This window comes from Carcharodon carcharias, chromosome 13 (genome assembly GCF_017639515.1).
Source record: "Carcharodon carcharias isolate sCarCar2 chromosome 13, sCarCar2.pri, whole genome shotgun sequence".
Taxonomy (NCBI): Eukaryota; Metazoa; Chordata; class Chondrichthyes; order Lamniformes; family Lamnidae; genus Carcharodon; species Carcharodon carcharias.
Genome location: NC_054479.1, coordinates 70,812,763 through 70,838,179, shown reverse-complemented (window position 1 = coordinate 70,838,179; position 25,417 = coordinate 70,812,763). Strand labels below are relative to the sequence as shown.

Here is a 25,417-nt window from a genome sequence, read left to right as displayed (position 1 = left end):
CTAACTTGTCTCCCACACCACCCCTTCAGCTACGCATTTAACCTTCTAACCTGTTTAACCCTTTGCCAATTTGCACATGGCTCATTAACAATTCAGAGATTACCAGCTCTGCATTTTTAATTTCGATCAAATCACCTCAAACTCACCCAGCTGGACCTCACTCCTCGGCCTATCTATGTTTTTGGTTCCTAAGTAGAATATGAGCACATTAAATTAAACTCTAAGTTAAAGATTTATCAAATTCATTTTAAAAATACATAATGGGTTTTCCATTAATATGGCTGACACTTCAATTTAAACAGGAAATTAACAGCCATTTTGTACATCTCACCTTCCAATTAATACTGCTGAATTTCAACAATTACAGTGGTGAAGACACAGAAAAGCATCTCGCAGAAGAGGCAAAGGCAGTGAGAAGATGGAGTGATCGGAGATGGTTGTGTCAATCAGTACATTCTCTTTTATGGAAAAGTGTTTCATTTTTCCACCGACATTTTGGGAAAGTGAATTGGTACACATTTTGGGAATTTCTGGAACTAGCATTAACGTCCCATGAGATGTAATTTTTAATGAATTAGAGCCCTCGGAATTAATAATGTCCCTCCAATTATTAGAGGATAGAACACTCAGACCGACTTCCACAGACACTGCATTCCTCATTGAGATTTCATTTCCTCTCATCTCCACCCCACTCCCCTCCCAGTCTTTCAGCACAGCCAAGGTTTATCAACTCAAGAAAAAAAAATGCTGGAAACACCCAAGTCTGGCATCTGTGGAAAGAACAACAGTTAATATTTCAGGTCAATGATCTTCCATTTAAGCTCGGGTCATTGACCTGAAATATTAAATGTTTTTTGCTACACAGATGCTGCCTTACCTGAGTATTTCCAACATTGTCTGTTTTTGTCTCTGATTTCCAGCATCTGCAGTGTTTTGCTTTTGTATTCTGTAATTTTCAAATAGTACAGCAGAATTCATTCTCAGGAGGTGGTTACATAACGGCAACACTTTTATTAACAATGGTTCCTTAGCTTGAAGTGATCAGCATCACCTGGACTGGAGCCAGGTGCACACTGTTAGGTGGATGGCCATTTCATGGTGCCTGGTCCCTCATTAGGCTGTGCACTTCAGTTCAGTTCCACACTGATTGATGCCAGTGGGTACAAGACAATCCATTTTGTTAGAGAATAGTTACGGCAAGCAACAATGTGGAGCTAGGAAGTGAACTAGACTTGTGACTAGAAACACTCCTGGAGATGTGGATAAGATCCCAGTGCAGGGTTCAGAGTCAAATACACCATTCTCAGGACATGTTATCAATTGAGGTTTCTTCTGACAAATCTTCAATGCTTTCACATCACATTGAATATTAAAATTAGGATGATGCAACACAACCACCAACAAGGAACTTTGTCATCTGTAAAAAATAAATCCCCTGTCAGCTCTGATAGTATTATTAAATAGCTCAAATTATTTTTAATAAAACTTAGGTACTGGTATCTGATCCAAGATTAACCTCCATTTTTACAACTTTAAAAAAAATATTTTCTGAAGAAAGTAGAAAAATAGAAAAAGAGTTGAATCCTTTTCAAGCTTGGTGAGGTTTAGTTTGATCTGTACATAGAGCCCATGCAATCCCGTAGAGAAACCACAAGATCAGGATCAGCAGAAAAGAAGCCAAGGGGTGCAGATTGAGCGTGGCACCGATAACCATACAGATGAAGAGAGAGAATAGCGTGCGGTAACTGGCTAGGAAGCGCAGACTGAGCCGGGGCTGATGTTGCTGGAAACTGCGGCATATCACTGGACCAGACTTTATCCTCCGACCCAACTCTGGGTAAGTCAGGTAATAGCGAGCCAGTCTTCCCATTATACTGTCCCGCTGACACAGGGCCTCCATTTCTCCAGCAAACTGTAGGACACAAATAAAGTTAACATAAATAGGAGTAGGTCATTTGGCCTTTTGAGCTTGTCCCACCATTCAATAAGATTATGGCTGATCTGACAGTGGCCTTAACTCCACTTTCCTGTCTGCTCCCCATAATCCTTAGCCCTTGTAAATCAAAAATCTGCCCAACTCAACCTTGAACATACTCAATGCCCCATCTTCCGCTGCTGTCTGGGGAAGGGAATTCCTCTGGATCTCTATCTTAACTGGGTGATCTCTTATTTTGAAACTGCCCCCCCAGTTTGAGATTCCCCTATGAGCAGAAACATCCTCTCAGCCTCTACTCTGTCAAGCTCCCTCAATCTTATTTGTTTCAATAAGATCACCTCTCATTCTTCTGAACTCCAATGAGTGTAGGCCCAAACCGCTCGACCTTTCCTTATCCCGGGAATCAACATAGTGCATCTATTTAGCACCCTTCATGACACCAGGATGCTTTAAAGTGCTTTATAGCCAAGTTCTTCTGAAACATAACCACTGTTATAACGTAGGAAACGTGACAGCCAATTTGCACACAGCAAACTCCCTAAAACAGCAATGTGATAATGACCAGATAATGTTTTAGTGATGTTGATTTAGGGATAAATATTGGCCAGACCACCAGGGAGAACTCCCTTTCTCTTCAAAGTAGTATCATTTATGGTATCATTTACATCTGCCTGAGGGGAGAGAGCACACCTCGGTTTAATGTCTCATCTGAAAGATAGCACCTTGATAGTGTAGCACTCCCTTAGCACTGCACTGGAGTGTTAGACTAGATTTAATGCTCTAATCTCTGGAGTGGACTTTGAACCCAGAACCTTCAGTCTCAAAGGCACACATGACAGAGGAATGGAATACCAATGAAAATGACATAGGAGACACACCTGCTAAAGAATTAGATGCTGGTTGATCTTTGTTTAAAGGGAAAAAAACAGCTTTAACGTTTCAAATAAGCGTCATATAGCATAACAATCCCTGTTTAAGGGGAACCTGTTGCGCATTTTTAGTATTTTCTATTCAGTACAGTTTCTGTCAGAACATACAGGATCAACTGAATCATAGAATGGTTACAGCACACGAGCTGGTCATTCAGCCCATTGTGTCTCCATTGGCTCTCTGCAAGAGAAACTCAGCTAGTTCCATTCCCCTGCCCTTTCCTCATAAGCCTGAGAGTTCCTTTTCGGGCGCTTAACCAATTCTCTTTTGAAAGCCCTGATTGAATCTGCTTCCATCACACTCTCAGGCAGTGCATTCCACATTCTAGCCACTCGCTGTGAAAAGGTTTTCATGTTGCCATCGGTTCTTTGGGCAATCACCTTAAATCTCCCACATTTCTCAGCCAATGGGAACAGTTTCTCCCTATTTACTCTGTCCAGACCCTCATGATTTTGAATACCTCAAATCTCCTTTCAACCTTCTCTTCTCCAAGGAGAACTTCAGCTTCTCCAATCTTTCTACTGGAACCATTCTTGTGAATATTCTCCCGAAAGCCTTCACATCCTTCCTAAAGTGCAGTATCCAGAATTGAACACAATATTCCCATTGAGGTCAACCAGTGTTTTATAAAGGTTCATCGTAACTTCCTTGCTTTTATAATCAATGCTTTTATAAAGCCCAAGAGCCCATATTCCTTATTAACCGCTTTCTCAATCTGTTCTGCCACCTTCAATGATTTGGGCATATATACTCCCAGGCCCCTCTGTCCTGCACCTCCTTTAGAATTGTATCCTATATTTTATATTGCCTCTCCATGTTCTTCCTACCAAATGCATCACTTCAAATTTCCTTGCATTGAATTTTTGCTGCCATGTGTCCACCCATTCTACTAACCTATGTCCTTTTGAAGTCTATCAATATCCACCTCAGTTCATAATACATCCAAATTCTGGTCATCTGCAAATTTTCAAACTGTGCCGTGTTCACCCAAATCTAGGTCATTAATATATAAAGAAAATCAGTGGTCCTAGTATTGAATCCTGGGGGACATCATTGTATACCTCCTTCGGTCTGAAAAACAACCATTTACCACTGTCATTGTTTTCTGTCACTCAACCAACTTCCCATCCATGCTGCCACTGTCCTTTCTATTCCATGGGCTTTAACTTTGCTAACAAGCATGTTGTGTGGCCTTTTTATCAAAAAGTCTTTGAAAACTATAGACAACCACACTCCCCTCATCAACCCAGTGTTACCTCATCAAAAAAATCAAATAAGTTAAACACAATTTATCTTTAACAAATCCGTGCTGGCTTTCCTTAATTAATCCACACTTGTCCAAGTGATTAATTTTGTCCTGAGTTATTGTTTTTTTCATTCATTTACGGGATGTGGGCTTCGCTGGCTCGACCAGCATTTATTGCCCATCCCTAGTTGACCTTGAGAAAGTGGTGGTGAGCTGCCTTCTTGAACCAGTGTAGTCTATGTGGTGTAAGTACACCCACAGTGCTCTCAGGGAAGGGGTTCCAGGATTTTGACCCAGCAATAGTGAAACAATGGCAATATATTTCCAAGTCAGGATGGTGAATAGCTTGGAGCGGAACATCCAGGTGGTGTTCCCATCTATCTGCTGCCCTTGTCCTTCTAGATGGTAGAGGTCGTGGGTTTGGAAGGTGCTGTCTAAGGAGCCTTGGTGAATTCCTGCAGTGCATCTTGTAGATGGAACACACTGCTGCTACTGTGTGTTAGTGGTGGAGGGAGTGAATGTTTGTGGAAGAGATGCCAATCAAGCGGACTGCTTTGTCGTATTTCTGAAAGCTTTCCCACCATTGAGGTTAAACTGACTGGCCTGTAGTTGTTGGGTTTATCCTTTTATCCTCTTTCCATCAAGGGTGCAACATTTGCAATTCTTCCGTCCTCTGGCACTGCCCTTGTATCTAAAGGAGGATTGGAAAATTATGGGTAGTGTTTCAGCAATTTCCACCCCTCAGGATCCTCAGATGCATCTGATCTGACCCTAGAAACGCATCAACTTGAAAGTATACTCAGTCTCTCTAAAACCTTTTTTATTAACTGAAACAAATTATAGTCGATCCAAAGCCCAAAGAGCAAGGTGAAACATCGTTCACATGTGCAGTTAACTTTGGATAGAAGGGAAAAGGAATGGTGCTAACAGGTGCTGGCTGAGATTGGTTATAATTACCAACTTACCCGCAGGTTGATGACAGACGATAGCTGGAACAGCAGGCGAACTAACAGGCCACTCTCATAGCTGCGAATAGGCTGCAGCTCAGGATCACCCCGATATTCAATCTCAAACCTTCGGAGTCCATTTATAATCTGCAAATGAGCAGAACTCAGTACACCCACAGACAATGGTACACACGGCAGACTATCCCAGTACACCCACAGACAATGGTATACATGGCAGACTATGCAGCCCCCCAGCCTTCTCCCTACAGTTTGGAGCAGGAAAGCACCCAGATCCATTGAAATGCACCCCAGTGATAGTCAGCACCTAACAGAACCTGCATCCCAGCGAGAGTGTCAATGGTTAGATTCCACCCTCTATCATCCCCACCCCCCACTACCCCCAAATCCCTGCAGCTTCAGCACCTTCTATTCGAACAAAGCAGTGTTTCTTGCTGTTTAACAGGTGCTGGTCACTGGCCATGATTTTTATCCTCCCCAGCACAGATCAAATGTCACACCCTCCCTGCTGCCCTGGCCAAGACAAGGCAGTTTAACAGAGGCTAGGGAAAAGCCATGGACTTTCTTGAATAAAGCACTTCAATTACTTACTGGACAAAATTACTGAGCTATTGAGAGAGTTCCACTTTGTCAGATCTTAAGGCCATTTCTAAGAGGAGAGATTATGTTTATAGTATCTCTCTGATTTTCTTCCACTCCCTGTGTCACTTACCCAGGAGCTAGGTATTGGGTCACGTTGCATTCTGAAAACAGCCAGGCACAAGACAACTGGAATCCTCCCAAAGACAAAGTGGAAATCAGAAAAATAGGAGAATTCTTAAATTAGACTTCAACCCTGTGAGATCCTGCATTGGCTCACTGCTCAGAAACCACTCCAACTGTCTGCACCACAGTGAATAACAGAAACAAAGGAGAACTCCTGACATGCCTGCCCTTCACAGACTGGACTCAGCAGAGAAATAGAAACAGCCTCAATTCCAACCAGACTGCGAGTCTCTGGTGTGTTATAATGAGTGACAGTGACAGTGAGTGTGCACGTACGTACCTGGTACCTGCCCAGTTGGGTCAGGGTCAGCCCATTCTCTCCCTGAATACAGTCGGGCATTTGGTGCCTCCCATTTTCATCACTGGTTGCTCCCACATTTGTTGCCAGGGATGACAAGTGTGGTGTGCTGAGCTGTGGAGAGTTACACATCAGTTTCATCACCTGAGGTTAGACTAAGTCACTCAGTTATTGAGTTCAGTGGTAAGGATTTTCTGACATTTTTTTAATATTGGGAATTTGAAGATAACAGGCATTGTACCACGTTTGAAGGGCTTTCTGTGGCTGCCTTTGGGAGGATATGTATTTATGTGCACTGGGGAAGGGAACTGGAGTTAACTAGCTTCCCTGGTCTGTAACTTTTCAACATTGGTAACTTGGTGATTCTTTTCTGCCAACTAATTCAATTTGAGGGGATCAGTATGATTGTAGGTACTGATGTGAATGAGGAAGTTTGCTACCCCAAAATAAAAATGCAAAAGTGCTGGAAGAACTCAGCAGGTCTGGCAGCATCTGTGGAGGGAGAAACATTTCAAGTCTTTTTATGACTGAGTTTCAAACAAGGGTCATATCGAACTCGAAACGTTAACTCTGTTTCTCTCGCCACAGATGCTGCCAGACCTGAGATTTTCGATCACCAGCATCTGCAGGATTCTGTTTTTAAGTTCGTTGTCCTGTTGTTCATAAGGTGATGGTAGAGACTGATTTGCAAATTAATCAGATATAGCAGAGAACACATCCAGGGAACCATACTTGCTCTGTTCAGGCAACGTTACTGCATAAAAGTTTCATTAATGCCAGCAGCGGATTATTTCAGCAGTCGTGATCATACAGCCCACTGTATGGTATTGTCAAGTCTCCAGGTGCTGCTTCTGACAGCCCGAGCAGAACTGTGCCTTTAAAATGTCTTGCTACAGCCCCCACCCCACAAGCAGGTCCAGAGAACTGGCTCCTGGCTGACTGGAAAAGTGAGCTAAGGCATTGTGAACATATGGAGAAGACTGGATTGGGGACTCCGGGAGACTACAGAAAGTGGTGGTGGGGGTGGGGTGGGGGAAATGCACCAGGGCAACTGGGAAAGGGGAGTAAGGACACTCAGGAGAGATCAAGGACTCAGGGGAGGGGAGGCAGTGAGCATCAAGGCAATGTAACCTCTCAGGGTGGGGGTAGAAAGAAAAGAGAGGGTTAGAGAATACAGAAGCGGTGGAACCTAGAATTTGCTGCTCTGCCAGGAACATCAGCACCATAGAGAGAGCGAGAGCGACCCAGAAAGGAACAGTCAGCAATAGGGTGAGTGATACATCAAGACCCCACCATTACCTGATGGTGAAAGATTATTCCCACTGGCAGGTGAATGAGGAACACAAGGATGGGAGATTCTGCCTGCTTGGAGAGCTGCACACCCTGATATTGTATCACAAGCTCTAATACATAGATGAGCAAAATGCTGGAGGGCCCAAAATAGTGAGGTGTAAAAATAAACATAGCCTCTTTCCTCAGCAATTCCTTTATGTAGTTTAGGCAACTAGAGAACTGGAAAAAAAACTAGTTGGAATGCGTGTGGATATTCTTCACCTAGATTTTCACACATTTTATAGCAGGGTCTGAAGCAGCAGCACCATCAGTCTACATATTTACATCAATCCAATGTTAACAGTGAGCACCAATACGATGGCTGTCAGAATTGTGACTTTAAATAGCTTGCTGTTCATGGTATTATGAGCTAATCTGATGCTGAAATTTCATTGTTCTTCTGGGATATTCCTGGGGTTACTATTAGGAATTTATCATGCTATTTTAATTGTCTTTTGTCTGTAAAACAATTCTTTTATTCTCCATAAATTGCCAGGGGTGATATTAAAATTGTGCAATAATCCCATTATCCAGTTCAGTTTAACACTAAACTGAGCACTCCAGTACTGAGACATGCATAATCTAAAAGGAGTACTTTTGCGATATTGTTTAGCAGATGGGGAACAAAGTATAATTTATTTATTTCGGGACATATTCTGCACTCATTAAACACACATTTACAAGGATAGCTTTCACCTCAACGTTTCACAGTGACCTATTGGATTTATGAGATTTTTCACTAATAGGTCAACACAACCCTAATTTTTCCAAGGTGTAAGACTGACGTTGTTGCCCAGCTTATTTATACAATACATTTTAATGAATATTTTTTTTTAATTCGTTCATGGGATGTGGGCATTGCTGGCTAGGCCAGTATTTATTGATTGTCCTTAACTGCCCTTGAGAAGGTGTTGGTGAGCTGCCTTCTTGAGCCACGGCAGTCCCTGTGGTGTAGGTACACCCACAGTGCTGTTAGGGAGGGAGTTCCAGGATTTTGACCCAGCAACAGTGAAGGAACGGCGATATATTTCCAAGTCAGGATGGGGAGCAACTTGGAGGGGAACTTACAGGCAGTGGTGTTCCATGTGTCTGCTGCCCTTGTCCTTCTAGATGGTACTGGTCATGGGTTTGGAAGGTGCTATCTAAGGAGCCTTGGTGAATTCCTGCGATGCATCTTGTAGATGGTACACACTGTGCGTCAGTGGAGGGAGTGAATGTTTGTGGACGGGGTGTCAATCAAGTGGGCTGCTTTGTCCTGGATGGTGTCAAGTTTCTTGAGTGTTGTTGGAGCTGCACTCATCCAGGCAAGTAGACACTGGCAGTTTCCCCCCCCTCTCAAGATGCAAGCAAACCATTACGCGATTTGCGAGCTTGATGTGGCTGGAGTGAAGTGGAGGGAGAGGAAGGGTGGGGGTGAGGGTTGGCGTGTGAAGGAGGATTTGGGTAAGCAGCCTCAGCATGCTCTAGGCAATGTGGATGGATGGCTGAGATCTGAGAGGTGGGAAACACTCTCCAGTGATGTCCCTATAATAATACCACTCATGCAGCTTTTAGATTCACGTTTCTGTGCTCGCTGGGTTATAATGTGTGGGCTGCTTTTGTCAAGTGCTGCAGGTTTCACTTGTGCACGGTGAGTACAATGAATGCAACATGGTTCCTAGGGGAAGAATGGTGATGGTTCTAGCTTTCAGAGTCAACGGATTGCATTGCTGGGCTGTTAGTTTACAATGTAAGTTATAAAATGAGAAGCGTGGGGGGAAAAGAGAGAGAAGCAATCTGGATGCACAGCACATTCACTTTACTGCATAATAACCCTTCTCTTTGTTAACAGCAGGAAAAGAGAGCCTGAACACTGCAAAAACTGATTGGGGATTAGAGCTGAACTGAACAATGTCTAGGAGGACAGGGGGGGGGAGATGGAGCGAGAGGCAATGAGGATGCCATTCCATTGTGGTGCTATTTATTCACAGGGAACCAGGCAGGAAAGGGGGTGGCTTTGATGTTTTCTTGAAGCTTCAGCCCTTTTGTTGTGGGGGTTCAGGCAGGCACTCTTTTCTGGAAGAGCAGGGGAATTTTCCCTGCAGTCCTGCTATCCATGAACCAGCGTCAAGAAAGCAGGTTATCCGGTAATGGTCAGATGTTGTTTGAGGGAGCTTCCTGTATGCAACAGTGACTGCGGCCCAACTGTACTACATTGGCTGTATTGTCATTGGACACGACCACCGGATGTCTCAAAGCATTATCACATTTCAGTCTTCTTTTTAAAAACTCCAGCGTACAGACAGGGGGAGAGAACAAAGAGAGTCACAGGTTAAATTAACCTGGAGACCATTAGTCGAGAAACATGATAACCCCACTCCTGCTCATACTGCCTTACGTACTTCGAGAATTCTATTGCCTACTTTATATATTGATGGAGGGCAATAATTAAGTTGTGAGATGAGCTCGGGTATAAATTAACTGCTTTGTAAGATTCAGCTTAAACATAGACTTTAATCTCTATCCGGAATGTTTAACCTATTCATAACATCTTACATTACTGATAAACATTGGGTGGTTTAGATTATAGTAATTATCACTGAGACTTTTTTCAATCTGAGAAATTGACAACAAAATGAACAACATGAAACGAGCTAGAGTCGATACTGAGATGAAACACATAGTGCAAGATCGGTGATATCAGAATGATCATCCCCTTTGTCTGTGTCTCCACAGAAATCTCATCATCTGCTGAGTATCTGCAGCATTTATGTTGGTACTCGAGACATTTAACCAGGACAGATCCGTTCTCAAGCTACAGAAATTGGTCTCTTTCAATTAAATTATTTTCTCGCTGGAGATCGCACCGTGTCCTGTTCCACAGCCAGTCGAAAGCTCACGTTCTTTGCAACATGAGCTGATCAACAGAAGTTCCTTGAGGTGTGGCTTGAACTTGGCATTGCACACGCCTCAATCCTGCCATTAATGTACCAGGTGCTAACTGAGTGCACCACGAGAGCAAAGCAGTGCTCATTTCATACATGTTTTAAGTTGTATCATCTTGTCATAGGCACTAAATTTTTTGGTTGAGTGGCGAGAACTGAGGTTGTATGATAGCGTGCAGAAGTAGTTAAGTAACTATGAAAAGACCAGTGAAATAACCAACGCCCCATTATTTAGGGCTGTGTCTTGGGGGGCAGCGGTAGTGGGGTGGGGGGGGAAATGAAGATGAGCACCAGGCCCCACTAACCGTAAATCCACCACTGCTGTCAGTACAGATTAGGTGCAGGACCTCATACCTAGAGATTGGCTTAGATTGTGTGCGTTTTGCAAAATGCAGACCAAAATCTATCCTCTGTTTGTCACTGCAATAAGGTAACACAGGCTTTGACTGAATGTGGCATCAGGGAGCCAGAGCAAAACTGGAGTCACTGGGAAACGGGGAAAACTCTCCACTGGTTAGAGTCATACCTGGAACATAGAAATAAAAACAAAAAAAAACTGCGGATGCTGGAAATCCAAAACAATAACAGAATTACCTGGAAAAACTCAGCAGATCTGGCAGCATCGGCGGAGAAGAAAAGAGTTGACGTTTCGAGTCCTCATGACCCTTCGACAGAACTAGTTCTGTCGAAGGGTCATGAGGACTCGAAACGTCAACTCTTTTCTTCTCCGCCGATGCTGCCAGACCTGCTGAGTTTTTCCAGGTAATCCTGGAACATAGAAAGATGGTTCTGGTTGTTGGAAGCCTACCATCTTAGCCCCAGGACATTGCTGCAGGAGTTCCTCAGGGTAGCATCCTAAGCTCAACCATTTTCAGCTGCTTCAATGACCTTTCCTCCAACATAAGGTCAGAACTGGGGGTGTTCATGATGATTTCACAATGTTCAGCACCATTTGTGACTCCTCAGATACTGAAAGCCCACATGCAGCAAGATCTGGACAACATTCAGATCTGAGCTAAGTGGCAAGTAACATTCCCATCGTAGAAGTGCTAGGCAATGAGCATCGCCACTAAGAGAATCTAACCATCCCTCCTTGACGTTCGACAGCATGACCATCGCTGAATCCCCCAATTTACATTCTGGGGTTACCAGTGACCAGAAACTGAACTGGACGAGCCATATAAATACTGTGGCTACAAGAGGAGGTCAGAGGCTGAGAATTCTATGGCAAGTAACTCACCTCTTGACTGTCCACCATCTACAAGGCATAAGTCAGGAGTGTGATGGAATACTCCCCATTTGCTTGGATAAGTGCAGCTCCAAAAACACTCAAGAAGCTTGACACCATGCAGGACAAAGCAGCCCACTTCATTGGCAGCCCATGCACCATCTTAAACACTCCATCCACCACTGACAGTAGCAGCAGTGTGTACCAGCTACAAGGCGCACTGCAGGAACTCACCCAAGCTCTTTTGACATCATCTTCCAATCTGTAACCTCTACCACCTAGAAGGACAAAGGCAACATACGCATGGGAACACCATCACCTGGATGTTCCCCTCCAAGTCACTCACCATCCTGACTTGGAATTATATCCCATTCCTTCACTGTCGCTGGGTCAAAACCCTGGAGCTCCCATCCTAACAGCACTGTGCATGTACCTACACCACATGGACTGCAGTGGTTCAACAAGGCAGCTCACCACCTTCTCAAGGGCAATTAGGGATAGACATAAAAATGCTGGCCTTGCAAGTGATGTCCACACCCCTTGAATGAACAAAAAACTTCTGAATAGGCCAACACCAAGTGCCAGGATGCTAGATCAGGTCCAGCAAGTGACTGGAGTTCAACACCTTGTAAACTATTGCCAACCAGCTTTAGAGGCCTTGAAAGCTATTTTGATTAACACTTTTGATCAATTATGAAAATTCTCTTCTGATTTGTCTTTTGTATTGGCCTGACTTCAAAAAACAGAGGGGAAACCAGGCTGGTATCTAGGTCCTCTGTATGTTCTGCATTCCACAGTATGCATTGAGAGCTGGGAGACCAAACCCACAAAACCTTCTCATCACCTATCAGGTGACTGAGAGTAGGAGTCTCCAAGGCTACATCCACCTGCCCTCCAAGGACCCCCCCACCCCTCCCCTCTGACAATAGTATAGACCTGGAGCCTTCAGAAGATCAGACCCTGATATGTTACAACATTAGGAAATAAAGGGATTGGGACTAAAGACCACTAGCAATATTGCAGAGTCAGAACAGCCCAGCAAAAATTCTCTTTCAGCCCAGGGAACATAACATTCAGGTGTCCCTTAGCAACGCGAGGGCATTAGCAGAGGAACCCCTACCAAATTGAGAGTTAGACTGTGTCCTGAGCAAAGCCTAGCTTGAGTCAATTCAAACACTCAAAACTTCAATCTTACCTTGAACACCAGACACAAATACTCCAGTGATCTTTCCAAATACTCATCAGTTTTCCGTATCTCATCAGGTCCCAAGTCATCCAGGTCATTGCCTCCGTAAGCAGAGGTGTTGAAATCATAGGTGGACAGACCCAGCAAGGACATCAGTGAGTGGCCTGTGGATTGCTCAGCTGTGTGATCAGAGATGGATTTAGCAGTCTGCTTGGCCTGTGCTATTAACTGGGCCAGTTTCAGTACCTGCAAGAGGAGGAGCCAGCGGCTTAGGCATTATTTTTCCATTCTCTCTCTTGTCCTTACCTTGTCCTTACATATCAGCTCAATTCAAACTCTACTGCCCATAGCCTTACAAACATCAAACCCCTTTCACCAATCACCTCTGGGCTCACTAACTTATGTCAGCTCCCAGACCAATAACAACTGATTGTAAAAATTCCCATCCTTGTTTTTAAATCCCTGCATAGCCTTGCCCCTCTCCATCTCTAATCTCCTCACAACTCTCCGAGATATCTGAGCTCCTCTAATTCTGGTCTCTTACACATCCCTGTTTTAATCACTCTACCACTATTGGCCTCACCTTCAACTGTCTGGGCCCTAGGCTCTGGAATTGTCTTCTTAAACTTCTCTGCCTCTCACTGCTCTTAAAACACTCCTTAAAATTCCCCTAACTTCTCTGGTCAAACTTTTGGTCTTCTCACCTAATAGCTCATGTGGTTAAGTGTCACATTTGTTTGATAAGCCTCTTATGAAACACCTTGGGCCAGCTACAGTTCTGCAGTTATGAAGAGTAGTCAAGCCCAGTACTGCAGTGTCAGTGAACTAATGTGCTGGGCCAAAATGTGCTTGAACCCAATTCCTGATTTCCTAATGATCTTGCAGAAAGGCACAGTTTGGTGATAAGACCAGCCTTCAAAGAATTACCATGGAACTCATTCCCGAACAAGAATCAGTGCCTGTGGGATCCATTCCTTAGTGACAGCCAGTGCCTATGAGGACCTGTTTATCCCAAGTGTCAGCATCTGCATGACCCATAACCCAGTGCCTTCAAAGGAGTCTGGGAATTGGTGATGGGGGTGGGTGGAAAGAATATTACATTGCTATTCTCATCCCTCCCACTGCCCCAGCACTATTCCAACAACAGTACTTCGCTCAAGTGCACAATAAAGAAAGAAGTCTCAGCACCTTGTACTTACCAAATTCCTGACGTCAGACCCAAACATCTGCTTGTACACACAATCCTGCCCCTCCAGGTTGTACACATGACTCTTGACTCTGAAGGTTGTATCCGCCATTGGGGAATGCCACGATGACATGAAGCTGCTGCTGAACCCTGGAGATGCATACACACGATGCTGCCTTGGATGGTGCAAGGGATCAGGTTCCAAGAACAAGCGCTCAGCTATTTTAAAACAAGGCACAATTTGGGGTTTACAGAGATAAACTGAAACAGTTAGCTGGAAATATCGGAGTGGGGGGAGGGGGTAATTAGTTACCAGTGACACACTGGCAGCACCTTTGTCCAACTTCAGAGGCTTGAACATAATCCAGACTGACACTCCAGTATAGTAATGGGGGCACCGCGGTGGAAGCGCCGTGCTGCCGGGGGTGGGAGCAGGCACTGCTGTGGTTGGCGATGGGGGGGGGGGGGGTGGGGGTGGCGGCAGCGGCGGCATGCTGCCAACATTGCAAAACTTCAAATGCACTTCATTGTCAGGAAAGCACTAGGGTATACTGGGGTTGTGAAAGGTGTTATATAAATGCAGGTTCTTTGGGTCTTTTTATTTGCCTGGGTGGGGTTCAGCATCACAGTGCCACTGATGAATGGAGCTGCAATACCTCTTGAGGAGGGCATTTCCCACATTGCAGGGTTTTCAAAAAAAAAAGTTGGCAATAAACTTATTTAACATTTCCTCTTCTCCTGAAGCCAGTGGTCAGTTCTTGGGTATACATTCCAGAGGCACTGGCTGCTCCCTGGATGTGTTCTTCATGTGGAAGTTCAGAGTTTGCTGATGGGATATTTGGCATTTGGGTTGGTATGGAGACCAGGAGAAGCAATCAGAGCAAGAATTCGTTATACCCTCACTGGATGGCTTTACACAATGCCCAGCATGTGTCAGTGATTAGAAGCCTAACCAAACTCCAGACAGGCTGAAGATCATATCATCGATTCTCCTGCTCAGGTTATCACATTGGGCCTGGCTTTTATAACCACTGAGCTTTCCAAGCAGTCTTGTCCTAAGCCACTAGTAACTATATTAGATTACATAGGAAATACAGGACAGAATCAGGCCATTCAGCCCAACCAGCCCATGCTGTTTATGCTCCTCTCAAGCCTCCTCTCATCTTTCCTCATTTAAATCTACCACCATTACCCGCTATTCCCTTCTCGCTCATGTGCTTGTCTAATTTCCCCGTAAATGCATCAATAATTCAACCATTCCCTGCGGTAGTGGGTTCAACATTCTTACCATTCAACTAGAAAAAGAAATTTCTCCTGAATTCCCTATTGGATGTCTTGGTGACTATCTCATATTGATGGCCTCAAGTTATGCTCTTCCCCGCAAGAGGGAACATTCTCTCTGTATCTACTCTTCAAGGGAAAAGACTTAGCTTGTTCACCCTTTCCTGATATGTATACCCATGCATTTTGGGCTTCTTCCTTTTAAATCTCCTCTGCACCCTTTCCAGTGTCTTTATATTGATATTGTAATATGGTGATCAGAGCTGCACACAGTGTGGTCTATCCAAGAAACGATACACATTTAATCTAACTTCACTGCTTTTCAGTTCTATCCTTTAGAAATAAACCCTAATGCCTGGATTGCTTTGCAATTTTAAAGCCTTGCTAACCTATGGTGTGATTTTTAGTGCTTATTGTTGTACTTTGAGACCCCTTTGCTCCTCTACCTAGGCTTGCACCTTCCGATAGTTAAATAACCTCCCTATTCTTCCTACCAAAACATGCCACCTCACATTTGTGTGTTGAACTTCATTTGCCAATTATTTGCCCATTATGCAGGTTTATTAATGCTCTCCTGTGATTTGTTGCCGTCTAACAGGTAGGTTAAATTAGTCAGCAAAAATTTGGCAGATGCAGTATAAGGTGGGAAAATGTGAACTTGTCCACTTTGGCTGGAAGCATAGAAAAGCAGCATATTATTTAAATGGAGAGACTGCAGAACTCAGTGGTACAGAAGGATCTGGGTGTCCTGGTACAAGAATCACAAAAAGTATGCAGGTACAGCAAGTGATTAGGAAGGGAAATGTGTTTATTGCAAGGGGAATGGGCTATAAAAATAAGGATGTTTTGCTACAGTGTACAGGGCATTGGTCAGACATCTAGAATACCATGTGCAGTTTTGGTCTCCTTATTTAAGGAAGAATACAGCAAGCAGTTCAGAGAAGGTTCACGGGACTGATTCCTGGGATGGGGAGGTTATCCTATAAGAAAAGGTTGGACAGGCTGGGCTTGTATCCACTGGCGTTTAGAAGATTGAGAGGTGATCTTATTGAAACATACAAGATCTGGAGGGGACTTGACAGGGTGGTTGCTGAGAAGATGTTTCCCCTTCTGGGAAAGACTCCAACTAGAGGACACCGTTTAAACCTAAGGAGTCTCCCATTTAAGATGAAAAGAAATCTTTTTTCCTAGAGGGTCATGAGTCTGTGGAACTCTTCCCTGGAGAGCTGTGGAGGCAGGGTCATTGAATATTTTTAAGGCAGACGGAGATGAATTATTGGCTAACAAGGGTGTCAAAGATTATCCTGAATGTGGAATTGAGGCCACAATCTGATCAGCTATGATCTTATTGAATGGCCTACTCAAGCTCCTAATTTGTATGTTCCTCCTCAGTATTGACTATTCCACTACTTTTCCTCACCCTCAATTTGTTGTTATCCGCAAATTTTGAAATTGTGTTTTCAATCCCAAAGTCCTTTTTGTTAATGTAAATTGTGAACAGCAGTGATCCCAGCACTGATTCATGTGGAACACCACTTCCCACCTGAATAACGATATTTTACTCCCACACTCTGCTCTGTCTTAAAGCCAGTCAGCAGTCCATTCTGCCACTTGTCTCCTGACTCCACATTCTCTGACCTTATTCATTAGCCTGCTTTGGGGCATCTTATTGAAGGCCGTTTGAAAATCCAGATAAGTTACATTTAGAACATTACCACTCTGTTCCCTCCTCAGAAATTGATTATGAATTTACTGCAGCAGAGCTAGCCAAGTGAAGAGATTTGGCTGATCTGAAGGAGTGCTGGGGGGTAAATGAGTTGGGGATAGCAAGGACTTTACACTGCTAATAGCACCACAATCACCCTTACCTTCCTTTATCATTTCAGCGAGATTAGGCTGACTGTACACCTTGGCCACTCGGTACACCATCAGTGCATTCTTGGGGCTGACAAGATCAGTGCGCAAAGCTCGATTCAGAAAGCCTTGGAAGAGTTTTGTGAACATCAGCAGGTTTTCCTGCACAAACGGTGCCCTGTGACAGAGTGAAGGGTTAGAAGTAGGACATAAAGGAGTAAAGCTACAAATAGCATCTGTTTCAGTTTGTGACTGTTGAAAAACGGAGGCATCCTCCAAGCTATGTTTCCACAAAGATAGCTGTGAATGTCAACAAAATGCGTGGAAAAATATTCAATTATCACTACCATTGTGCTAACTCTTCAAATTGAAGAATCTACTTTAATCCTATTTTCTTATGTCCTTTGTCAATACATATCCAATTTCTTTTTAAATGACATTACAAGCCCTTCCTCAATGCTCCCATGTTCTAATAAAGTATTTCTTCCAATGTCCCCATTTGCTCTTCCAGTGATAATCTTCAATCTGTGCTCCTTTTTAACGCATTCATCAACCACTGGGAACAATCTTTTCACTATTTAGCCTCTCAAAACCTTACTAATTTTGAACCCCTCCATTAGATCCCATCTTAATAAGTTATGTAAAGCCACTGATTTTATTTGGCAGGGAGAGGAAAGCAAAGAGGAAAGAGAGTCTTTGAGGAATTACCAAGGCTGACAATGATGTGAGGAATTAAAGTGAGATATTAGCAGCTTTAGAATAAACCACAATAATCTCAAACAGTGAAACAATCATTCACTCAATAATATTTTAAATAAGGTTGATTGTAGAAATTCCCTCCAAATAAAGCACGACTCGTTTATGCACAGAATCCCTTAGACCCAAACCCCTTCCCACTGATTCCCACTAAAGATAGTTCCAATTGTTCAAACTCATTCGATTTCTAGAATTCAACCAGATCAAGCCACTTCCCATTCACTGTCTTGAAATACATAGAAGTCGCAACAGGAAGACAGAACATACAACCCAGCTAGTCCATGTCAGTATTTACCACCCAAGCAAACAAACAGTTCTATTCATTAACCCACCATTCTCACATTTCTTAAACCACTTCACTTCTATTGTTCAGAACTCAATTACACCTTCTTCCTCACTCCTGATACGTCAAAGGCTAATTGGTAAGGGCACATTTGGTATACTGTGCGCAGTGCAGGGCACAATACCTTAAAAATGACAGCTTCTTGCTCTAAGCAAGGCTAACTGAGGTGAACTGCTTTTAACTAGAGAAAAGAGCAAGAGGGAAACACGGTCCAGGTCTCTCAAATGGTAAGAAGCATGGATAATATAAATAGGGAAGCTGTTTAACTTGGCTGAGAGAATAACACTGGATGGCACTGATTGAATGAAGATTACTTGAGCCAAGTTAGAAGAGTATCTTCATTTACATTTTCACCGTAACCTCATTCTCACACACTGCTATATCAATGACTGCCATAGGATTTACCATTTGTCTGGTACACTGCGATCCACAGATTCAATCACGTTGGGTAGTTTCTCTGCCGCATACCTCCATGGCTGCAGATAGCTGAGCCATGTTTCTAAAACCTGCAGAGAAAAATTAAATCATTAACAAGGGGACATGCAAGCAGATTAAAAACTGAACCTCCTGTCCAAGTGGCCATTTGATAGCAGAAAGCACCTGACATTACAATTATAATGTTTGTTCCTTCAGTTGGATTACGTTTGAAGATTTAAGTCGTACAACAGATTCATCAGAATGATGCCATGACAACATGGTGATGTACTACTGGTGGTGGCAACTGATCCAGTTGTAAGTGGTGAATTAACAGTATCACACCAGAAATATACTGGCAAATAATAAGGATCAGCATTGCTCCCTATGGTGTATAGGGAATAGCTGAGGGGCCTCAGCTATTTACAATCTGTATTAATGACTTAGATGAAGAGACAGAGAGTTATGTATCAAAGTTTGCTGATGATACCAAACTAGGTGGGAAGGTAAACTGCAGGGAGGACACAGGCTGCAAAGACATAGACAGGTTATGTGAGTGGGCCACGAGATGGCAGACTGAGTATAATGTAGGGAAGTGTGAGGTTATTCACTTTGATTGTAAGAATAGAAAAGCTGAATATTTTTTTAAAAGATGAGAAACTTGTAAGTGTTAATGTTCAAAAAATCTAGGATGTATTTGTACAAGGAACACGTGTGCAGCAAGCAATTAGGAAGGCAAATGTCATGTTGGCACTTATTGCAAGAGGATTAGAGAACAAGAATAACAAATGTAACAATTGTACAGGGTTTTGGGGAGATTGCATCTGGAATAATATGCACAGTTTTGATCTCCACATTTAAGGAAGGATATACTTGCACTGGAGCCAGTACAGCGAAGCTTCACTAAATTGGTTCAAGGGTCGAGGGGCTTGTCCTAAGATGAGAGCCTGAGTAAATTGGGCTTATATCCTCTGGAGTTTAGAAGAATGAGAGTCAGTCTCATTGAAACCTACAAAATTCTGAAGGGGCTTGATAGGCTGGTTGCATAGAGATTGTTTCCAGTGGTCGGCACTAGTCGGGGAATCTAAAACAAGGGGGCATAGTCTCAGGACAAGGGGCCGGTCATTTAGGACTGAGATGGGCTGAGAGTCTTTGGAATTCTCTACCCCAGAGGGTAGTGGATTCTCCATCATTTAAGGCTGGGATAGGGGCAGATTTTTGGTCTCAGGGAATGAAGTGATATGGGAAGCAAGGTGGAAAAGTCCAAGATCAGCTATGATCATATTGCATGGTGCAGCAGGCTCGATGGGCCGTGTGGTCTATTCCTGCTCCTATTCCTTATGTTCTTATAATAGTAGCAGTACACTAAATGCACTCAAGGATTACACTGTGGGCTGTTAGAATACTAAAAATTCACGAGTATTTTAATGATGTTCTGAAATATCCAAATTTCAGATGCTGGGATAGATCGTGACTTTGACCAAGGCTATCACTTGTTTTACAATATTGCACAAAGAGGGCAGAATTTTCTGCCTGCCGGGCAGGCCCGACCCAATCTCTGGCGGGTGGGGAGACGATCCCCGCTGGAGAAGTGGGCCTCGTTGCCATTTTACATGGGTGGGCCAATTAAGGCCCGCCCAGCATGACATCTGGTGGGAAGCGCTATGTGCTCCCTGTGCAGGTGGAGGGATTCCCCAAGAGCGAGAGTGCGCTCTTTTGCACATGTGCACGAAAGAGCGCACACCTCCCTGAGGCTAAGTGCTGCTTACATTTCTTAAAAATATGAAAATTAGAAAAAAAAATTCCCTAACATGTCCCCCTCATGTGACAATGTCACATGAGATGGGACATGTTCATAAATTACAGTAAAACCTTATTAAACTTTTTAAATCCCTACATGAAACCTCATCCCGCCAGTGGATGAGGCTTCACGTTTTTTCTATTTGCCGCCGGGGCTCCTGCCTGCCTGCCAACATTAAGGTTGGACGGGCAGGTCCTTAAATTGTCTAAATGATCCTGTCAATGGCCTCAGTTGGACATTGACAGGTCAGCAGGCACACAGCTGATTTTGCTGTGCCCCCGCCTTCCTGAAAATTTAAATAGGGCGGGGTGACGTTCGGGGTTCCGCCTGAGGTCATCCTGCATCATTTTACATGTTGGCAAGCAGGGCCCGCCCCCTGCTCACCTACGGCAAAATTCTGCTCAGAGTTGGGGTTTAAGGAGGGTCTTGGAGGTGGAGAAGCAGAGGACAGGAGGAAATACCAGTTCACGGAGCTTAAACAGTTGAAGACATGGCTATCAATAGTGGTGACAGGTGGGGAGGAGAGGGTGAACAAGAACCCAGGAGGTGTTAAGTGTTCATGGGAAGTTGCAAGGCTGGTGGAAACTTCAGAGATAAGAAGGGGATTTAAAGACAGGGATAAGAATTTTAAATTTGACCTTGGTTAAACATCTTGCAATATTCTGTCAGTCAATCTCCTATCTTTCAATAATTTCAGTAAATGCCTGCAAAAGCCAGTCAGTGTGAAATTCACTTCCCAGCATCAGAACATGGCAAAGTTAAAACTTTGGCAAACATCCCTGTTATTAAATCTGGTGACAGTCACTGTTTTTAGGAGATCAACATAGAATATTAATTTTACAAAGGAACTATGAGGTACATAATAAAACAACGTGTAACGTACAGCTCTAAAGGAGGCATCCAGGGGCCAGTGACTGAAACATTGCTGCAGGAACACATAAAGCTTCTGCTGAAAAAAACATGAAATCACGGCCCTGGAAGAAAATCAGAACAAATTACTTATAGTCACAGAACAGACATCAATATGAAATGGAGAAATTACAGAATCTATAATTTCATTTACAGCATCCAGCATATGTGATGCTCCAACCCAGAGGGTGAAAGACACTACACACATCACTGTACTCAAGCACAAAAACATTTCCTCCTATAAATTTATGATCATTATTGATGATACACACGTACACACACTTCAGAGGTTCAGTTAATAGTTTGTTAATTTCTTGTTACGCTAACAAGTGTCAGCCTCATCACCCACATCCTGACAATGAATAAAAACCATCAAATGCCAAGCATGGGAAAGCCATTTGCTTGATGAATCTCATCTCTTCAATAAACCCAACCACCATCCCTTGAATATTCTATTAAAACCCATTCCTCTAGTCTCCCAACTCTCCCATTAAAATCCACTCCTCCAGTATCCAAATTCACCCAATGAAGCCCATTCCTCTAGTCCTCTCATGTCACAGCTAAGCTAATTTCAGCACTATGTTTTCCTCTATTACCCAGCTTGGCAGATTGCTGCAAATGTTTGTAACTTTGGGGAAAGTTATTCTTTCGACTATCAGCTTAACATTAATATATTAATGACTTGGATGATGGAAGTGAATTTACTATCACCAAGTTTGCAGATGATACAAAAATAGGGGAACGCAAGTGGTTAGGATGTTACAAAGAGTCTACAGAGGAATACAGGCAGGTTAAGTGAGTGGGCAAAAACTTGGCAGATGAAATATAATGGGGGAAAATGAGAGGTTATGCAACTTGGCAGGAAGAATAGAGGAGCTGAATATTATTTAAATGGAGAAAGACTACAGGAAGCTGTAGCAGAGAGATTTGGGGGTCCTTGTGCATGAATCACAAGAAGCTAGCATACAAGTTCAGCAGGTAATAGGGAAGGCAAATGGAATATTGGCCTTTATTTCAAAGGGAATGGAGCATAAAAATAGGGGAACCTTGCTAAAACTATACAAGGCACTAGGTGGACCACACCTAGGATACTGTCAACAGTTTTGGTCCCCTTATCTAAAAAAAGATATAGTGACATTGGAGTCCAGAGAAGGTTCACTAGGTTGATCCTGGGTATGGAGGGATTTTCTTATGAGGGGAGGTTGAGTAGGTTGGAGTTAGAAGAATGAGAGGCGACCTTATTGAAACATAAAAGATTCCTAGAGGGGGGCTTGACAGGGTAGATGCTGAGAGGTTGTTTTCCCCCTCTGGGAGAGTCTAGGACCAGTGGGCATAATCTCATGGGGCCATCCACGTAAGACAGAGATGAAGGGGAAATTCTTTTCTCAGAAGGTAGTGAAGCTGTGGAATTCTTTACCGCAGAGGGCTATAGGGATTGGGTCATTAAGTATATTCAAGGCTGAAATAGACAGTTTTTTTAATCAGTAAGGGAATGAAGGGTTATGGGGAAAAGGCAGGAAAGTGGAATTGAGGATTATCAGATCAGCCATGATGTCATCGAACGGCGGGGCAGACTCAATGGGCCGAATGGCCTACTTCTGCTCCTACATCTTACGGTAGGACATAAATTTAACTCAGTGAAAATTAAAAGTATTCGGATTTGACATTCCTGATAATTTCAAGGAATATTCTGGATTTACTGTCCTATCCTATTTATCATGTACTCTAATGAGATCACTCCTCGTGACCATTGAGCTTCCCCAGTTTTCCTCATAGGACATCTCCTTCGCACCTAGATCAGTCTTATTGCTCCCCTCTACCCTGGTTTGGGCCTTTACAAATGTTTTTGGTGAACATACCTTTCCATGTGTGGCCTCACCAAGTGCCCAGCATTAACTGACGATAGCCCTGTGGACATATGCCAGCAGCTTTATCATTATTTCTCCACACAAAGTTCCAATGCCACTGTTTTCCTGTTCTAGCCCATTCATTATCTACGCGAGATGGGCAAATGATTTGTTGATGTACCAAAACTGGCACTTATATACACCATCTCAGGATTTTTAATGCAAACTCTTAATATTCAGGCAAAGCACACTACATATGGGAAGTGTAGGAAATGACAGCATGTGTTATGAAATGATACTTGCATATCACTTGCTCCAATTAAAACCTCATTATAGCTTTTCTTTGCTCCCTTGTTGCTCTCATTTTTCTTTAATATCCTCGCTTAATGTCTTACATTAACATCCTGACCCTTCTTATTTCTCTCCTTACAGTAACCCAGTTCTGCTCTCCCTCTATTATTTCTCTAACCTATTTCCAGAGTCCTCCAGCTGATTCAAGGCTGGGTGACAACAGAGGTGTTACAAGCTGCCATCATGTCCTTGGAGGTGAGGGAAGAGAAGTCAACTTATGATTACTAATCAGTGACCCCCACAGAAGCAAGTAGGTACAGATGTCAGCTAATGACCCTTGTGGTTGAACAGTCCATGAAAACCTACCCAACAGCACAGTCAGCACTTTTGGGAAGGAGGGCTGGTAGGAAATGGACTCAAGAGTTGACAACCCATTGAGCTGAGGATGAATCGGTCTCCCAACAGCTACTTTTAACAGATGGTGCAAGGTACCTGCGTATCATTACTGCAACATCAACATATTGAGGGGGTCTGGCTATGTGATGCCATTTATGCCTAGTCTGTCATTCTTCTCAAGATGGCCATAGTGAAGCCACAGCATGGATAAAGGATTGATTGGCTAACAGGAAGCAGACAGCAGGGATAAATGTGTTTTTTTTCAGATTGGCAAGCTATAACTAGAGAAGTGCCACAAGGATCAGTGCTGGCTCCTCAACTATTTACAATTTGTATCAACGACTTGAATGAAATTTGCCGATGACACCAAGATAAGTAGGAAAGTAAGTCAAGAGAAGGTACAGAGTCTACAAAGGGATATAGACAGGTTAAGTGAGTGGGCAGATCTTTGACTGATGGCGTATAACGTGGGTAAATGTGAACTCGTTCCCTTTGGCAGGAAGAATAGAAAAGCAGTATACTATTTAAATGGAGAAAGATTGCAGAACTCAGTGGTACAGAGGGATCTGGGTGTCCTGATACATGAATCACAAAGTTACTATGCAGGTACAGCAAGTGATTAGGAAGGCAAATGGAATGTTGGTGTTTATTGCAAGAGGAATGGAATATAGAACTAGGGAAGGTTTACTGCAGCTGTACAGGGCATTGGTGAGACCACATGCGAAGTACTGTGTGCAGTTTTGGTCTCCTTATTTAAGATACAATGGCTTTAGAAGCAGTTCAGAGAAGGTTCACTGGACTCATTCCTGGGATGAAGGGGCTGTCTTATGAAGAAAGGTTGAACACGTTGGACCTATACCCATTGGAGTTTAGAAGAATGAGAGGTGATCTTATTGAAACATAAGATCCTGAGGATGGATACCTGGAAGATGTTTCCTCTTGTGGGGGAGAAAAACTAGGGGACACAGTTTAAAAATGAGAGCTCTCTCTTTTATGACAGAAATGAGGAGAAACTTTTTCCTCCCAAAGGGTCATTGGTGTGTGGAATTCTCTTCCCCAGAAAGCAATGGAGGCTGGGTCTTTGAATTTATTCAAAGCAGAGTTAGACAGATTTTTGTTGGGCAAGGGAGTCCAGGGTTACTAGGGGCAGACAGGAAACTGGAGTTGAGACCACAACCAGATCAGCCATGATCTTACTGAATGGTGAAGCAGGCTTGAGAGGCCAAATGTTCTTAGCCATGGAAAACAACAAGGTGAAGGTCTGTTGTATTATCGCATTTAAAATATTCTCCCCAGTGCCTGGCACAGCACTGAATACAGCATATTCAGGGCACCTGAAGGCACTTTGTAAAGCAAAGAAACATGGCATCCAAGATGTCTCAGACAGAGATAGCAGGTAATGGATTTGTTGGTGACATGAAGTGAGGAAGGAATGTTGGACTACAGCCAGGAGAGCTCTCTGCTTTCCTAACATCAGGGAATCTTATGTCCACCTGAATTGGGCCTTAGTCTAATGGCAATACAGCACA

At 43.4% G+C, this 25,417-nt stretch overlaps 1 protein-coding gene across 6 annotated transcripts in view; it reads right to left on the bottom strand.

Annotated features, from left to right (window-relative positions):
• Nucleotides 1-225: 225 nt before the first annotated feature.
• Nucleotides 226-25,417, bottom strand: part of smpd4 (sphingomyelin phosphodiesterase 4) — a 72,880-nt gene continuing 47,688 nt past the window's right edge. For 3 of the 6 annotated variants that reach the window (XM_041202736.1, XM_041202735.1, XM_041202737.1), the window contains 8 exons: nucleotides 21,329-21,419; nucleotides 18,636-18,736; nucleotides 17,146-17,309; nucleotides 14,010-14,215; nucleotides 12,820-13,056; nucleotides 6,123-6,254; nucleotides 5,078-5,206; nucleotides 226-1,912 (listed from right to left, as the gene is read on the bottom strand). In XM_041202736.1, the coding sequence (XP_041058670.1) occupies nucleotides 1,589-1,912; nucleotides 5,078-5,206; nucleotides 6,123-6,254; nucleotides 12,820-13,056; nucleotides 14,010-14,215; nucleotides 17,146-17,309; nucleotides 18,636-18,736; nucleotides 21,329-21,419 (1,384 nt within the window). In that variant the 3' untranslated portion in view covers nucleotides 226-1,588. Of the gene's footprint in view, nucleotides 1,913-3,760; nucleotides 3,938-4,743; nucleotides 4,804-5,077; nucleotides 5,207-6,122; nucleotides 6,255-12,819; nucleotides 13,057-14,009; nucleotides 14,216-17,145; nucleotides 17,310-18,635; nucleotides 18,737-21,328; nucleotides 21,420-25,417 lie in introns of those variants that run through there. The other 3 variants (XM_041202738.1, XM_041202740.1, XM_041202739.1) reach the window with 3 other exon arrangements.